This window comes from Lemur catta, chromosome 6 (assembly GCF_020740605.2).
Source record: "Lemur catta isolate mLemCat1 chromosome 6, mLemCat1.pri, whole genome shotgun sequence".
Lineage (NCBI taxonomy): Eukaryota > Metazoa > Chordata > Mammalia > Primates > Lemuridae > Lemur > Lemur catta.
Genome location: NC_059133.1, coordinates 16,364,784 through 16,378,086, shown reverse-complemented (window position 1 = coordinate 16,378,086; position 13,303 = coordinate 16,364,784). Strand labels below are relative to the sequence as shown.

Genomic DNA, 13,303 nt, shown 5'->3' with positions numbered 1-13,303 from the left:
AGGGTTGGCTCATTTTATGCCTGTATCTCAGAAATGATGGAAGAGGACTAGGCCAATAAGGTTTTTTTAACCTTTAAGTTTTATTTAAAATAAATTTTTATACTTTGAAATAGTTTAAGACTCAGGGTGCTGTGAAAATAGTACAAGACTTCTTGTGTACCCTTTACCCAGCTTCTCCATGATAACATCTTACAAAACCAAACTACATTGTTAAAACCAGGAAGTTGATGTTGCCAATTTTGTAAATAGGGAACCCTTTGTTGTGTCTAAAAATCTTGCCAGAAGCTCAATTTGTAAAACAAATAACAGTAGGACTGTTCAGGTTGATGGGGTGAGATGTTTGGGGCAAAGGAGGGAGAAGTTAGAAGCCCTACCAGAATATCTTTTGAACTTTTCCATATGACTGCTATGACTCATATCCCGTTTTAAAAACACTAATAGGAGAAATTATAAAGACATTATTTTAAAAAATTAAGTGCTCTGAGTATTCCCAAGTCTAAGCACAAAAAGGATGGTTTCTATTTATGACTAGACAAAGCCATATCCCATTTTAAGACCTCTGATAAGAAGGTGGTGAAATAAATGTGTTTTGGAAGCAGGCACTTATTCACTTGGATTTGGGCCAGTCTTACCATTCGCACAGCCTTGTCAAGTTCACAGTCGTTGAATATTATAAGTGGGGACTTGCCACCAAGCTCAAGGGAAACTTTCTTCAAGTTGCTCACAGCACAGCTAGAGGAGAATAAATGAGAAATGAGCACTTAGTGCCTCTCTCTCCCTCTCTCTCTCCCCCTTGCTTTTAATAATAAGTTACCATTACACTTGGCATGGAAAACATAATTGAGCTTCAGAAATGTTAAGAAACTCATTTAAAGACAAAACATGGATGGTAGGATGGTGATTTACTGTCGAAGTTGGGTGATGAGCACATGGAATTCATTATGCTTTTCTATAATATGTGCTTTGTATATATTCGAAATTTTCCATAATAAAAAGTTTTTTAAAATTTTGTGGTCAAATGGTTAGAGATTCTCTAAGTTAATTCAGATTCTTTAGAAATTTTAGTTATATGAAAGCCTGGCAAGGAATTCAACCTCTGACCAAACTATTGGAGCATTGGGGGAAAAATATCAATTTTTAGAAGTATATTGTTTATTTTCACGTTCTTACAAAAGTATTCTTATTTAAAACATTTTGAAAATATCCCTCAAAAATGCATACAAGGGAAAAAATCGCAAAATTCCATTCCATGGCTCAATGACCATTGTTTTTACCATTTTGATATACTTATTTCTGGGCTATGTCCTACCATAGCTTTTGCCTTGTTTAACGTAATTGAGATCACCCAATGCATACAATTTTACACTTCATTTTTCTTTTCATTTATCACTTTAACAACAGTTTACAATGTTATTAAAATTTTTCCAAGAACATGACTGCACAGTATTCCATTATGTTGACATACTTTACTGCCTTATTTTGGACATTTAGATTATTTACAGTTTTTTAAAAAACTATTGCTTTTTGGGAATCCACTTATATACAATCTATAAATTTGTCATTTATATATCTTTTCAGTTTCTTACTTATGTTCCAAAACCAATTTGGGGCACAGCTTTAGTACAGAAAATCTTTCGTGCTGGATTGTTAAGGCTACCAGTGGGGTGCAGAATTTCAATATAGCTCTGATTTTATTGACTGTGAGCTTTAACTCTTTGGAAATTATTTTATTGGATTCACATATTTGGATACTCAGCAGTGATAAGTAAATTTCTCTTCTAAATTTGATGTGGTTTTTCTCACTCGAGAAGCGCTTAATTTAAACAAAAACAGAAACCTGGTTTAACAGGATCTGCAGCAAATTGGCATATTAAAACCAATACCTCTTCATGATCTGTTTGCCAATCGGAGTGGAACCAGTGAAACCAAGTTTGCGGATGTCAGGATGTTCAGAAAGGCGTTGTCCTGCTATGCCACCTGTAGAATTAGAGAATAAAACATTAATGAAAACACTACTCGAGTTATATGGAGGACGGCTTTGAATTCACTGAAGTAGATTTCTAAGCTTTCACTGAAACCTTAGTTTTATATTTTCTGAATTAATTGCAAACTGACAAAAACCTAAAATCATATGCTTTGTGCAATTGTCAGACCCCCAACATAATGATGCGTAAGCCTTGGTTTTTATCTTCCAAAGTAGTTTTTGAAAATCAAAACGGACTACCTTAGGGTAGTTTTACAATGTTGTACAATCCCCCTGCCCCCTGCCACTCACCCACCACTGTATTTCCACTTTAAGATTTTAGCACAGGATAAGTGTATGCATCCTTAACTATTTGGTAAACTGTATTTAGTTTGAATATGGTTATAATTCAGGACAAGTTTCCAGTGGGGAAAACAGCCACTCAGCTACCCCTGTACCATTCATTAGTTATAGCAAAGTGGGTCATTTAAGGGCTTACCTGAGCCTGGAATGATGTTGATTACACCCTTTGGAAATCCTGCTTTCACAGAGAGCTCTGCAAACTTCAAAGCAGTCAAGGGCGTGACCTGAACAGAAGCAGACAGCAACTACCTTCCTCAGACTGTGCCTTGTCCTTCAGACCAGTACCCAGTTTTCCCTTGATGGCTGTCCTAGAGCTCACATTATTTTAATTTTATGTTGTTTAATTTTTTTTGGCATAGTTTCAGACTTACAGCAAAGTTGCAAAAATAGTACAAGGAATTCCTTATATACCCTTCACCCAGATTCCTCATATGTTAACATTTTACTACATTTGCTTTATCTTTCTATAAATTTATTTTTTTCTGAACTGTTTAAGAGTAAGATATAGAAATCCCCATTACCTCTGCAGACTTGTGTGTGCATTTTCTAAAAACAGGAAATTCTTTGACATAACCATAGTACAATTATCAAAATCAGGAAATTAACAACTGATAGAATACCTAATTTACAGACCTTATTCAAATTTCACCAATTATCCCAATAATGTCTTTTACAACAAAAGAAAATCCAAGGTCATTCATTACATTTAGTTATATCTGTAGTTTCCATTAATCTGGGAGAGCTCGAGTTTTCTTTTATATTTCATTACCCTGACATGTTTGAAGAGTACAGGCCAATTATTTCATACAATGTCTCTTTGTTTGAGTTTGTCTGATATTTCCTCATAATTGGATTCAGGTTATGCACTTTTGGCAACAATACTACCTATTGATGCTGGGTTTTCAGTGCTTCCTGCCAGAAGGCACATGCTGTGGAATAGTCCCACCCCTGGAAATGTTAGCTTTGATCATTAAGTAAGTGTGGTCTGCCCACTTTCATCACTGTGAGTTGCTATCTTATACATTGTCATTAATAAATATTTTATAGGGAGATACTCCTCAAACTTTCACCCACTAGTTTTAGTATCCATTGATAATTCCTGCCTGAATGAATTATTATTATGATGGTTGCTAATGGGGATTTTTCTGAATCTATCATTCCTTCTACATATATTGGTTGGCTCTCCAGTATAAGAGTTTTCCCTTTAATTAATTAATTAATATCAGTGTGAACTCATAGCTTCTTTCTTTGTTCAGCAGGATATAATCTTTCACTACTGTTACTGATTTTGATGTTCAAATCATTCCAGGTTTGGCTGGTGGGGGCCCCTTCAGTATGGCTCCTGGGTCGTTCTGACATGTCCCTGCTTGGAGCATTTCCTTGCTTTTTGGCCCAACATGATGTTTCAGGCTCATCTTGTATTTCCCCTGCTCCAGCCACTTCTCCAAGAAGCCCAGGTTTTTTTTAGTGGAGAATGGTATTTAGAAACCAAGACATCTGCACATGACTGAGGGGTCACTGCTTCTAGGCCCTCTAAGCAGACAGAGCTAGGAAATATTAACAGATAAATGTATATACATTTACACACATTATGTATGTATGTATATATGTATATATTTCCCCATATGCCTGTATCCATTCCTTATTTAGCTATCTGAAGGCATTCAAAACCCATGAGTTTACACTGCTACCTCTGTCCAATATCTCAGGGTGGATTCCATCCTTCCCTCTTTTTATGTTTGTAATTCTCTTCTCCAAGAAAGAGACATGGCTCCCATTATCCACAATATGTTTACTTATCTGCTTAATCCTAAAAGATAGAGAAAGTCATTTGAGAATTGTTAAGCTATGTCTCTAGTGAAGAAGAAGCCCACTTACTAGATATCAATATTTATTTGGAGGTTTTTCACCTTTAGCCTGAGAGTATATAGTCCAAATGTTAGTGAAAAGTTGCTTGGGTTTGTGCTTCCTTCCCCCTTCAGTGAGGTTATGTTATTCATTTGAAATATGGCTTAATTTGATTTTGATTGTATTCAATTTTAGTGGTTTTGCCCCATCTGTGTTGATTATATTTTTTGGTTTTTGTCATTGAGTATGAGAAATATGCTTCCCAAACTCAGGACTGTACGAAAGGTCCATTCAGAGAAGCATCGTTCTCCTGCTCTCCTTCCCACCCCGTGCCCTGTAGATCATAACCTCATCAACTCTCTGGTTCACCTTTCCTGTGTTTCCTTTTGTTCAAATGACCAAATACGTATGTTCTTAGTTTCCCTTCTTTCTTATGCAAAATGGTGGCATAACATGGAGCTCAGTTTAAATATATAGAGAGCAGGGCAAATCTCAGAAGCAAAATGAAAGTACTATTTTCACGCTGTTAAAAACCAATGATGATTAAGTCTTAAATTAGCACCTTGTTAGCCTGGTCTCTAAAAATGGAGTATGCAAAAAGATCCATTGGGGTGTGGAAAGAAAATAGTGGAACTTTCATTTATATATTTTAATTGACAAAGATATGAAATAAATAAGTCATAACTAACATGTATTCCATGGCTGGATGATGGTGCTCTCATGCAGTCTGAATGAGGTCAGGTGGTCATGGGTCACACAGGCATGTGCAGTGTCCTAGGAAAGAGCAGGAGCTCACAAGGCCTGGGGGGTGGCAGTGGTTCCCTCACTTGCTCATTTGCTCTCAGAATATTGTCCTATGTTGGAGTTTATAGGCCTGGTTCCACGGGTACATAGACCATGTTGTTATTTTAATTAAGCCAATCTTCATAAAATGGACAGGTGGCCGAAATAAGAATGTACATAGAAACTGCACAATAAAGAATAATGCTAACAAGGCAAACACAAGCAAACAGGGAAACAGCAGGGCTATCGCTTTTATTCCTTCTAGTAGCAGGTCCATGACAGTCACACTGGGAGGCTTATACAACATCAGTGTAGACTTAGACTCAATGAGAAGTTGGCCCCAGACATTTGAAATTATCAAGAAGACTACTGAGGGGGTGGTGGTCGCTCAGGAAAATGTGAAGCCTGAGTTGTTTTGTAACCTTATTATTAGATTGGGTTGGTAAAAATAACTCTTGGTTAAACCCAGTAACAAAGCAAAGAGAAAGTACAGACAAATGAAATTCTCACAAACCAAAATAATTAAATATTTAGTCAAACCAGAGAAGAAAAAATAACTAAATAAATAAGTAAAATTAAAAAAGAAGATGATTACTGAAATCATGGATTTATATCTGGTGTAGTTAAAGATGATCCTAGCCCAAAGTGTGTATTATTATGCCTTGGTATAAAGCCACCATAATTAGAAAGACATTTAAAAGCTAACTATCCTGAATTAATGATAGTTATTTTTAAGTAAGAATATAAAAGTTTTTCTTATAGCATTTATAAAAAATTAAATTGTTTTCTTTATCTCATCTCTTTTCATTTCTATTGGTTTTCTTCCATTTGATATCCAGCGTCCCAGCTGGATTACAGGTTTGCATGATATGTGGGAAAGCATCTGGCACCACTCTGGGCAAGAGTAGGTCATTGCTAAATATCAGGCTAATAAAGTTGTCAGAACCTGCCAGAGCTGGACCAGGCCACTGCAGGCCATGGGAATCTGTACCTTCTGTATGAAGCCAGGGAGGGGGAACCTTTCACACATCTAACAAAGCAGAAAACCAGGTTAAAGAGAAGAGTCGTCTAAATTCAATCCTCCTGACATTCACACAGGGCCCTAATACTGTAAATGATTTCATACCACCATTGTATAATATTAGCCAATAAAATTTTTTTTAAAACCCTGCAACATAACAATGGCAACTTTGGGTCTTGCATTCTCAGGATTAAAATTATCTTCCACTATGAAACTATTAGTTTTAAATTGCAGATAGAGCCAGACTATAATTTCCAGGGGACAGAAACTCTGCATATCTTTGTCACTAATATATGCCTGGGAAATAGTACGCACTCAAGAAATGCTTGTAATTTTTGGACATTATATATACTCATTGGCATTCTTCAATGATTAGCACTCTCATTGGATATCATTTAGTGGTTCTCCACCCTAGCTGTGCCTTGGAAACAAATGTGAAGCTTTTAAGCAATACTAATTGCTCCAACCTGAACCAATTAAATCAGAATCTCTGCTAATGGGTCCCAGAGATCAGCATTTTAAAAAGAGAACTCCAGGTGATTCTAATGTGCAGCTGGCATTGAGGTCCACTGGACTAGATTATCTGCCTGCTTTCTTCACTCAACTAGCTTCTTGCTACTTAATGACAGGTGCTGCTGCAGGGAAGTGGAGCTGTGATACAATGCTGGTGAAGTGGTGTGACTCCCATGGAAGGATTTGTCAATATCTACCACACAACTACATGCATCTTTAAAGTAAGTGATTCTGCTGTTAGAAACATATCCTCTAAATATCCTTGCATGATATTTATGCAATATCGTGGTGTGATGCATGATACCATATTTATAAGGTTATTAACTACAGCATAGTTTATTATAGCAAAAGGAGGGAAAATCTAAATATCCACAATTAGGGACTGGTTAAATAAAATATGTTTTATCTGTACAATGGCTAAAGAAAAAAGAGGAAGAACTTTTTTGGTATGTATATGGAATGCTACTTTTTGTGTATATTTTTTAAAATTTTATTTTATTGTGGTAAGAACATTTAACATGAAATCTAATGTCTTAAATTTTTAAATGTACAATATAGTATTGTTAATTACAGGCACAATGTACAGCAGACCTCTAGAACTTACTCATTTTGCATAATTGGAGCTTTATGCTTGTTGATTATATATATATATAATTTGTATATGCAGAGACTATCTCTGGAATACCTAATAAACTAATAGATAACAATTAGTAACATTAGCTGCCTCTGGGTAAACTGGTTGGCTGTGGAATAAGGAGAGGAGGGAGACTTTTCACTATCTACCTCTTTGTTTCTTTTGAATTTTGAAAATTGTGAATGTATACCTATTATTAGAAATAAAATTATTTTTAGTAAATAAAACACGATGGCTATGGCAACATAACCATATAGCTATGCCAAATAAAGTTGTGTTTCTTAAGTTCTTAAAGAATAAGTAAGAGCTGATAGGTAATGAATTGTCAACTCTTCTAGAATAGAGACCAAGCTTTCTCCATGACTTATACATCTCTGAATGCCTACTACTGTGTACTTTACATAGTAAATGCTCAGCCAGTATTAAATTGGCTACCATATTTTTTTCCAAAAAGCTGTTATAGCATTAAAAGATTTTTTTGAGAACTACCTAATTTGTAAAAGTATTTCCTTGTTATCCATATGGATATGTTTTTACACAGTTGCCACAATTATGTACATTCTTTTGCATGCTTCTCCCTCATCTTCCATATCTTTACAATACTTTTGATAACTAAGTTGGAATGCCTGCAGAATACTTTTTCTTTTGATGTACTATAATTACCCTAAATAATTCCTTGATTGTTAGGCATTTGGCATGTTGCAAGAATTGAATTGGTGTGTAGACACATTTGGTGGATTTTGTTGATGCACACTATGCTTGTTTCCATTATCATGGAAGTTTTAAATTATGGAATTTCCATATGATGCATTTGGTAGCTATTAAAAATGAATATTTACTCATATGAAAAGTTGTCCATGATATAGGAAAATATGTAATATACAATCCCATTTTTGTTTAAAGACATACTATTTGTTAATGTATGTCTCTGTTTTTAAGTACAGTATGTAAGAGAGGAGGGGATTCTGCAGCTGGCCCCTTGGCACCTTACCTGTGCTGGCTTGAGCACTAAGGTATTGCCTGCTGCCAGACACGCGGCACTCTTCCACGCCAGCATCATCAGTGGGTAGTTCCAGGGAATGATAATGGCACAGACACTGCAGGGGAAGAAATTCGACATCCTTAGTTGTCTCAAACTAACACAAGTCCTGAGTCACTCAGAGGCGCTCTCCTTATCTTACCCAAGCGGCTCCTTCTTGGTGAAGGTCAGATTGCGATTTGGACGGGCCTGGTTGATTGGAATGGTAGATCCCTAAAGAATAAAAGAAGTTGATACTTATTTTACTAATTTAAATTAGTAATTTTTTAAATTCTCAGACCTCAAAGTATTAATAAATTTGATCTCCAAGTATCCATTTTCTGTCCTTCTCTTTTATTTTTCCTTGGCTGATGTGAAAAGACAGTGTTTGTTTGTTTATAAGAAATATATCCATACCAAAAAAAGAATAGCTATTTCTGTCTTAAGAGAACTATGAAACAGGAGAGTAAACATAATTCTAATTTAGCCACCCTCCATTTCCAATTTACTGGCAAGGCAGAGAATGTTAATTGCCTGCCCAATATCCACCCTCTCTCTGTCCTTTGTAACAAAATCCCTATATCAATACTGAGGACAGCAATATGCCCAGATAAAATGCTATGTTTCCTAGTCTCCATGGCAGATAGGGATGGTCAATGGAAGATGTAAGCATAAGGCAGCAGAAGTGGAATACTCTTTAAAGTAGGCTCACTCAGCTTGAACAAGTGCTCTTTTATTCTTCTGTCCATGTCCGCTTCCTCCTTCTTCCTGCTTAGACTGTTGCTGAAATGGCTGGCACTGCAGTGGTTATCTTGAGACCATGAGACAGCCTTGAGAGTGGAGGCCACATGATACTAAGGATGGCCTGGCAGAGAGAGAGAAGGAGCCTGCATCTCACATACTAGTCCTGACTGCCTATCTTTGGACTCCTTGAAAGCAAGAGAAAAATAAACTTCTTACTTGGGTTTTTTGTTATATGCAGCCCAGCTTAATCCCAAATGATTCACAATGGTAGTCCTTACAGAAGCCATTCCTTTGCTTTGCCACATAAAATATTATTGCTGTTACTAATACAAGTATACAATTTCTTATCTGAAATGCTTGTAGCTAGGTATATTTTAGAATTCAGACATTTTTTGGACATTAGAAACATATTAATAGTACATATACCTTTTATTATGTTTTATTATTTACTACCCCTAGTAGGATTTGGAGCAACCATAATCAAACACATTAATATTTATTCAGTGAAACATATGAATATTCACTGTAAGTGATATAAATAAAGATTATAAATAGATTTATGTTCATTCAGGTCAAGGTCTGGTACCATATGAATTTGAACCAATCAAATCAATTTTCAGGTTTTGGAGCTATCTGGATTTTATAACTGGGGATAAGGGATGGACCTGAACTACCATTATTAAATATCTATATATATATGACTTTGTGGCTGAACCCTAATAAAAACTTCATTTTTGTGCAAGACCTACTATGTTGCAGACTTGTCTAATCTTACACTATATAAATACTTGTTCCCAATCCTCATAACATAACTTGCAAGGTATATATTATTGTGACCACTTTACAGATGGGCAAAGTAAGGCTCAGAGAAATAAATTAACTTTAACAACATCACTGGTAAGTGGCAAAGCTGAGACTTGGACCCAGGTCTCTCTGATTCTATGTTAACTTTGGTGGCAGCAATGTGCCCAGATAAAATACTATGTTTTCTTAGCAAACAGAGATGGCCATGGGGAGATATAAACACAAGGTGTTGGGAGGTGGGAATACTTTTGAAATTCCTTTTACCACTCCCTGTTCCCCACTTCCTCCTCCTTGCTGCTGGGAATGTGGCTGTGATGGCTGGTACTGCAGTGGCTGTCATGAGTCTATGAGCAGCATGCACTCTGCAGTTTGCTGCAGGTCCTACCTTTCCCTCTTGCATCATCAGTGCTGAGGCCAAGTGTTGTTGCCATTTATTATCTCACATGTGCTATTTATTATCTTATAGTAAAAGGAAAATGAAATCTTTATTGTACCCATGTCTTTATCAAAAGTTTTCTTACACTCAGTCTGCTTCAACCATCTACATTAGCTCTGCAGCCTCTGTAGGCATTTGAATTTGAAGCCCTCCCCCCATAATATTAGGCTTCTCCCAAATGTCTAGAAGGCTACAGATACCCTCAGGAGACATTATAGTAAAGGGCAAAGAATATCGTTAGACTTTAGATTCAGAAAACCTTGAGTTCAAACTTGGTTCTATGGTTTACTTGCTATGGATTATAGAAAAGGCATTCATTTCCTCAAGCCTCTGTTTCTTTACCTGTAATAAGGGGATAATAGCTATCCATTCACCCACATGGTTGTTATACCATTGGTATGGTCTGAAAGTGTCCCCCCAAATTCATATGCTGGAAACTTAATCTCCAAGGCAACAGTGGTGGAAGGAGGGGCCTAATAAGAGGCATTTAGGTTGTGAAAATTCCATTCTCATGAATGGATTAATGCTGCTATAAAAAGGGCTTGCAGGAGGGAGCTCACTCTCTTCTGCTCTTCTGCCACGTGAGGACACAATGTTCCTCTTCTCCAGAGGATGCAGCCACAAGGTGCTATCTTGAAACCAGACACCAAAGCTGCTGGCACCTTGATCTTGGACTGTGGGAGAATAAATTTCTGCTCTTTATAAATTACTCTGTCTCAGGTATTCTGTTAAGCAGCACAAAATAAACTAAGACAACCCTGTTATGCAGGTAAAGAAACCTACATAAAAGGTGGATCTGACACAGTGCCTGGTACAAACTAATAAATGTCAGTCCCTTTTCCTTTTGGAACAAATAACATTTGCACTTACCTGAATTTTGTCGCACCAGCCAGCAAAATATCTAAATGTTTGCACAGACATTCCAATGTGAGTCTTCAGAGCCAAGGTATAGACGGCCCCTGAATCCAGGGCTTCAATGGTTGCCAGCTCTTCTTGGTTCTCTTCCAGTAGGTCTGCAAGTCTGTACGGTCAGTGAAAGAAATTCATTCAACAAATACTGATTGAACCCAGATTACATATAATGCACTATTTTAAGACTGAGAGAATTCAGAGGTGAACACAAATGGAGCAGGTCTCTGCCCTTATGGAGATCTTGGTCCAACAGGGAAGACAGACTAATAAATAATTTATTTCAGGAATTAGGAAAAGCAGAGGATATTGGAAGCTTATATAACTTCCCTCAAATGTGTATACGAAGTGAAACAGCAAATAAACCACAGTAATCCAAGGAGATCAATGATAGAAAGCAGTGGAAGAAATTAGCCAAACAACTAAAATATATACAAAAAATTAGCCAGGCATGGTGGTGCATGCCTGTAGTCCCAGCACACTCAGGAGGCTGAGGCAGTAGGATTGCTTGAGCCCAGGAGTTGTGAGGTTGCTGTGAGCTAGGCTTGACGCCACGGCACTGTAGCCCAGGGAACAGAGTGAGACTCTGTCTCAAAAAAACAAAAAGAAAGAAAGCAGTGGAAATGCGGATTGTTCGTGGATATACAGAGAGATCTCAGAGCACAACCCACACCTTCTGAGGACCCACGAACACTTGAGGATTTCTGGTTGGTACAGAAATATTTCCAACACTGACTGAAGACGACAAGATAGAAACATATGGAATGAATTGCAAACACCCCAGAAGATTTCTGTTTGGTGTTGAGTTGCCATGGGAAGATGAGTACAGGAGTGAATAATGACTATGAAGTAATAAAAATTCATCTTTTGTGTTCACCTCCTCTAGTTGTTTTCCTTCATTCCTTTAGTGGTTCTCTAAGCTGTTCCTTTTGGGCCATTCTAGCATTGGGCTTGAGAGCCCCCTCCCGCAATGTTTCTTCCAGATCTTGCGCTAAGAGATCTTTTGACAAAAGTCAGGTATTTGGTTTTAGGTGAGCAGAAAATGGAATTTATGATTGAATCCAGTTACTTCTGGCATACTTAGTTACTGATTTATAATGCTCTTCCCAGGCCTGAGTATTTTTCCTCCTTGTTCGTATACCCTACACATGAAGTAGATCTAAAATTTGTCTTTGAAAACAACAGGGTGCTGGATAGTCTCCATTTGCTGCTCTGTATCTATTCTCCAACCTACTCTGTGAGCCTGACCCTGGTGGATGACCTTTATAGACTATATCACCTGGCTCCCTTGCTAGAGGACACTGGGAGTCACCTACAGGAGACTGGTGAGCTAGAGGAGAAAGTGGTCAGAGAATTCAATGCCCCAGCTCCCTGATGGGCAGAGATTCAGCAGCTGCTGTGTCCCTCCACCAAAAAGCACTGTAGTGTGGCCTTCTGAACCTACAGCTAAAGATCTTGCTAGATTCTAGAAACAGCTGTTTCCTCTGTACCTTCAGACCTTGGAGGAGTAGCAGCTCCCCCCTATGCTAGCCCTGCCTGGGATGATTCATTATCCTTTGTTGGATTCCCTTGACCTTGTCCACATCTTTGTAAATAGTCCTTTATTAAATATCTTTTCGTATTGGGACCCTGACTGATAGGAGCAATACTACAAAAATCAGGAACTCACATATATGGGATTGTATGTGATTCAAGTAACAGTTGACATATAGTAGGTACATACTAGAATGTTTTACAGGAATTTTAAAAATCTTGGCAATGTTAGCCAATATTCAAAGGTAGTAGACTTGCTTTTCTAAAAAACATACCTGTACATCAATCTTCCTCTTTCTCTTGCATTCATTCTTCCCCATTCACCGTTTTCAAAAGCATCTTTTGCTGCTGCTACTGCTTTATCCACATCCGCCAAAGAAGCATAGGACACTTTGCATATTGTCTATTTCATGGTAAGTAAGAATAGGTTATAAAAAGATATAAATATAGTTCTTGGAGTTAATATTATATAAATAGGAAAGATAGAGTATGACGTATAAAATATAAAGAATCTTATAATAAAAAATTAATATATCCCAGTAATATGGTAAAGAAAAAGAAATAATTTTAATACAAAAATTGTGAACCTGAAATTTGGTACTTCTCATGTCAGTTGCATTATGGAAGAACACATTTAGGAAAGCTATATAGTTCTTCTAGTGCCTTCGGGAAGCTGAATTTCTTGCCATGTATTTTCAAAGTCTCAACATTTTTTTCTACATATAGTTCTATGT

At 37.0% G+C, this 13,303-nt stretch overlaps 1 protein-coding gene across 1 annotated transcript in view; it reads right to left on the bottom strand.

The window, feature by feature from the left end:
- The window catches only part of ALDH1L2 (aldehyde dehydrogenase 1 family member L2), a 47,392-nt gene that overhangs the window by 10,930 nt on the left and 23,159 nt on the right, over window positions 1-13,303 (bottom strand). Inside the window, exons 12-18 of the mRNA XM_045553057.1 lie at window positions 12,845-12,972; window positions 10,998-11,148; window positions 8,307-8,377; window positions 8,117-8,222; window positions 2,463-2,550; window positions 1,884-1,977; window positions 633-732 (exon numbers count right to left, since the gene is read on the bottom strand). Coding sequence (XP_045409013.1) covers window positions 633-732; window positions 1,884-1,977; window positions 2,463-2,550; window positions 8,117-8,222; window positions 8,307-8,377; window positions 10,998-11,148; window positions 12,845-12,972 — 738 coding nt within the window. The remainder of the gene's footprint in view (window positions 1-632; window positions 733-1,883; window positions 1,978-2,462; window positions 2,551-8,116; window positions 8,223-8,306; window positions 8,378-10,997; window positions 11,149-12,844; window positions 12,973-13,303) is intronic.